Raw genomic sequence first — 4,923 nt, 5'->3', positions numbered from 1 at the left:
TCCTATTCCGTGGTTTTCTTCAAAGAGAGCTTTTTTTTTCTCTCAAATTCACGATTCTTTTCACAGCTTCGCACAGGTAAGCAATCGGGCCTCTCTGGAAACGCGCCAGGTCTTCTCCGTTTCACAGATTTTAGAAAGTTCAAATCAGGTTCACAAGTCCTCTCCTCTTTCTTCTTTTTCTTTGCACTTCCCTGACTCGGCGATTTGTCCCTGGTTTTATCCGCACTGGCGAACACAGGGGCTCACAGCTGGACATTGCAGTAACATAGGCTATTAAACGCTATTATTCAAGTCAATGTGGTTCTTGCATCGCCGACTGGCTTTGCGTTCCTGATGTTTTGGGACTTGAGGTTGTCTTGGTTACTGGCGCGGGTACAACGGCAGGTTTTGGGTCTATACGATGAATCTGGGGATGCCTTACCACTGTGCGTACTGCCTGTTGCGGTAGATGCGCGCGATATTGATACGACCGCCGATATCGTATTGATTGGGAACGTAGAAGAACTTTTGTGTATTGAATTTCAGGCATAATCAGTTTTAGACAAACATCAGGGGGACTCCAAGCCCCAACGCTGATATTGGAAGGGAGTTCATAACCAACTATGTCGACTTTGCCGTTCGGTTGCCATGGTCTCAAATCTTTGTTTTTGATCTGTGCTGCAGAGCGAAGGGCGGTCTGTCCAGCGAAACAGGTCCTCATGAGTTTTTCTTGAGCTTGCCGTAAAAGTTGTACCTCCCTGCCAACGCAGTCCAAACCGAGCGCAGACAGTTGGCGCCACAGCGAGGCGTTGAAGTGGTCGAAAAGGTAGGCGTCCACCGAATTCCACGCGCGAATTTTAGCCGAAAGCTGCGGGTTCAAACTCTGCTTCGAGCTTTCGGTTCTCATGTTAAGCTTGAAATACACAAGATCCTCCAAGTCCCAGTTGAGGAGGTGACGCAGCAAGACGAGCGATTCGTCAAAATATTCGGAAATCATGACCAGTGAAAACGTCTTCTCAACCTGCGCGGTGAAACTTTTAGCGTACGCCTCGTCTTTCGCGGGGCGGTCCTTGTCCCCGCCCAGATCGAAAGTCAACGTATTCCTCGCGTACATCGAATCCTTATCTTCAGCTCGGTAGTAACGCCAAGGATTATCAAGGAACGCTTCTAGAGATGCGTTGGGCACTCTTTTGAAGCTCTGACAATACTGGCTGTAGTAGACGAACAGCGATTCAAACATGGAACTGGGCTCTCTCATGATGGTGATGTAGGTGGTGTTGGCGGGCATCAAACGCTGTAAATCCGCTTTGTTGAATCGCATATGGTTGGTGATTATGTTCGGGGAGAGGTTGTGCGGATACACAAAGTGACTGGTGAAGGTGCGGGGGTAGCAGAATTGGTGACCACAGCCGGGGATGGGTAAGGCGACGGTGAGGTTGTGGCGTTCAGCGAATCTGAACAGGAGGTTTTGCATGGTGGAGCTGGCAGTTTTGTGCGTCTTGAGGAAAACTACGCTGGTGAGTTTGGAGCGTGGGCCTCGGGGGACAGCACGACAGCCGAAGTGGAATGATTTCATGTTCCTACAAGAGAAATAGGAAGTTTAAGTACATTTTGTCACAATAATTACCATATCGATTTATGGTTCACTATATGATAACTGGAACAATATATTTTTGAGCTGAACATCTACTGAGTATACAAATTCTTGCCAAATCTTATCTTCTTACAAAATCTTAAAGGGACAATCTAGAATTTTGGACATAGGACCTCATTTCCTAGATAGCCAGAGCCAGAGTGTTGGAGACATGTGGAATGTGAATATATGTCGATAGAATAATTTTAGAAGTAAAACCAGCCTTGCATTTGAAGGATTTATGTCTGAGCAGCAGCAGTGAGTTGTACTTCCAGATAGAAAGCTTGGCAGTGGTGGACAGATATCACCTACCACCGATTTTACCGGCAAAGTAAAATTCCACTGCTGTTGAGAAAATAGTCCCTCAATATGTGATGATTCATTCAATGCAGGGTTAGTTTTATTTCAAATATTATTCTAACAACACAGACATTTACATCTGCAGTCTGGTGTAATAATTGTTTTGCTTCAGGTCCTTTGTGGAGTGGGTAAGACTTTTTAGTGGCAGGTTAACTATGGCCATTGACATGCACTAGCCTAGCACCAGCGACCTCTGCAACTACAAGGACTGGATGGAATATTTAAAAAAGTGTCTCCACACGTCTCCAACACTTTGGCTCACTAGGAAATGAGGTCCTATGCCCAAAATTCCGGACACTCCCTGTAAGTGATATTGTCCTGCTTTACTTTTACTGTCTCAGTTTGTCTAAAGTAGTTTCAGTTTTATCATTTTATTTCTTTATAGCAATATATCATTCTTCAAAATGTGTGATCGTGACAGGCCTAGTTACAGTATATTAAAGGTACACTGCATAATTTTGTGGTAGAGGAGCCGCTACCTGCTTGACTCCATGGATATATTGCTACAATGCTCCACAGTTTGACATTAAAATTATCTGCATCCATGGAGAGCAGGAGGATCAGTAATGTAAAAAAGGGCACTCAGGTTTTAGTTGGAGGGTCTGAAATCTTCTTCTCTCTCCAGATACAGTATGTTATTGTTTTGCCCGGAATGTTCCAGTGGCATAAAATCTCCATGGGCACAAGCAAATTACTCCTAATTCACGTAATTGAGGAAGTCAAAGATATATACTGTATATGTTTATATCATTCTGTGGGACATTCTCAGTAAAGCAAAGAATATTAATTTTATAATAAATTGAAACAAGCAGATGACAGACCACAAGACCAAAAGTTACACAGTGCAGCTTTAAAGAAAGTAGGGCTGGGTATCATTACAAAGTTGTTGATACAATACATACCTCAATACAGTGTGCTTTTCATTCGATATGATTTGACATGATATATTTCAAATTGATTTGATACAGTTCAATAAAAAATAAAGGCTAAATCATGGCTGTGGTACTAAAAGTCTTTGTTAAACCACTTCTTGTACAAAGTTAATATGAAACACAAACATTTTAGTTCCTCAAAACAGTGAATATGTCAAATGTGTTTTTTTCCCCTCTAAACAAGCAACAAAACTGTAGCGCTGTAACAGAATAATTTAGTAAAATAAATAAAAAATAATCTTGGCGATATATCGATACAGCAGTCCATGATATCGATACTGTATCATTAAATTAAACGATACAATATATCAATATTTCGATATTTTTGCACACTCCTAACGCACTGTGTAACTGGTCCGCCACCTGCTTGTCTCCACGGAGATGTGCCTAGAATGTTCCACAGTATTGCGATTAATTTATGAATCCCCATGCGAAATTACAGGTTAGATTTATGGAGAGGCAAGCCCACTCACAGTAAGAAGTCATGTTTTTTAAGATTCAGTATTTTTTAATAAATACAAGACAGTCTAGTTTAATACAAGACTGGGGACAATTTAAACCAAAGCATTAACATCTCCATGGAAACAAACAAGTTGCAGACCCCCTCGGGAAAAGTTACACAGTGCAGCTTTAACATAGACCAATGCAAACCAAGGTCTCAGTACTACAGTTTGAGAAATGCTGTCCTTAATAATATGAGCCTACGGTCCTCACCAGTTCCAGTGTCCTCCCTGATGCAGCAGGAGGCTGACAGTACTGATGATGACGAAGAATAGAAAGATCTTTTTCTGCCACATTTTCACTGGATCTGCAAAAGACAGAGAGAGAGAGAAAAGGAGAGATGGAAAGAGAGAAAAGAAGAGAAAGAAGGTGAGAGAAAGAGAGTAGGTGAGAGAGAAACAGAGAGAGAGAGAGAGGAGAAGGAAAAAGAGTTAATTATACACAAAACTCATCAGTCAGTATCAAGTATCAATATCAAAGCCAAAAGAATTGCCATTGCTGAAAAAATGAACCAGTTTCCTTCTATAATGACTAATAAATGGTTGTTTGTACTCTTCTGGATTTGCGCTTCATTCCCTTTGTAATCGCACACAATAGTTTAATCCCACTTCAATGGTCACATCGAATTACAAACTTCTCCATTTCAGAAAGTCTTGTAGCGCCATCGGAGCCTGCAGCACTGACACCTGGGAGCCCGTCCAAATAGTCTCTTCATTGCATCGAATCTGCATTATAATGGTGTAATGCTCGCTTTGGTGATTACATTTGCCTAAGTTACTGTCCAGACCAGTGCCAGCAGCTCGGGCAGAGTCAGATCACATTACGGAGAACATGTGGTCCGAGGGGGAGCCAGTGTAACTGTAGACTGCAGTTATGTCAGCCCCATTCCACTGCACACACAGGCACAGTGTGGGGAGGGAGGCGAGCTCGACTGCAACTGTTTGGAGGGATTAGAGGGTCATAAAATACATAAAACAAAGAATATAGTCAAAGTGATATCCATCTATTCATGGGCTTCAGAATGATGCAGATTCAGGCTGGTCTTCAAAGCATTTAACAGGTCAAGACATACATACATACACACGCAAATGAATGAATTGGTCTGTATGATAATAGAATAAAAACAAAACTGCAGGTAGTAACATGTTTAATATTATAATATAAATTTAATTCATAACCTACGCATGGATTTTGTGAGGACCTTTCCCCATTCAAAAGAGTTAATATTCTGTATTAGTTTTAATAATGGTAATACATAAATTCATCATGAGTCACGCATGATTTTGATTTGAATGGCATTATTGCTATAACTAGAGGACTGTTACCATGCCAAAATCCTTCAAATTAGGAAATAATCCTTTGCCTGAAACTCATGAATAGTAAAAGTGGGCTGCAGAATCATTTTCCTTAGGCCTTTGCCCCATTTCTTTTTTATAGTTGGCCTTATTATGAATGCTGGAAGTAAGAGAACTTTGGGCCAGAGTGGATTTATTATATAATATTACTGCATTTGTCTTA

General features: G+C 41.3%; 1 protein-coding gene across 1 annotated transcript; it reads right to left on the bottom strand.

Moving 5' to 3' along the window:
• Positions 1–292: 292 nt before the first annotated feature.
• gal3st3 (galactose-3-O-sulfotransferase 3) lies at positions 293–3,701 on the bottom strand. The gene is made up of 2 exons (XM_055156820.1): positions 3,619–3,701; positions 293–1,559 (listed from the first exon to the last, which is right to left on the bottom strand). Exons 1-2 carry the CDS (start codon positions 3,699–3,701, stop codon positions 293–295), a joined length of 1,350 nt encoding a protein of 449 aa, XP_055012795.1.
• Positions 3,702–4,923: the final 1,222 nt, after the last annotated feature.

This window comes from Boleophthalmus pectinirostris, unplaced genomic scaffold (assembly GCF_026225935.1).
Source record: "Boleophthalmus pectinirostris isolate CB_2022bp ecotype Guang Dong unplaced genomic scaffold, ASM2622593v1 HiC_scaffold_20, whole genome shotgun sequence".
In the NCBI taxonomy this organism is placed as follows: Eukaryota; Metazoa; Chordata; class Actinopteri; order Gobiiformes; family Gobiidae; genus Boleophthalmus; species Boleophthalmus pectinirostris.
Note: the sequence above shows the minus strand (reverse complement) of the source record. Positions and strands in the feature narration are given on the sequence as shown.

Coding starts and splice junctions, on each gene's coding strand:
- gal3st3 (XM_055156820.1), bottom strand. CDS start 3,701: ATGTGGCAGAAAAAGATCTTTCTATTCTTCGTCATCATCAGTACTGTC. Junction 1,560..3,618: donor CAGGGAGGACACTGGAACTG/GTGAGGACCGTA, acceptor TTTCTCTTGTAG/GAACATGAAATCATTCCACT.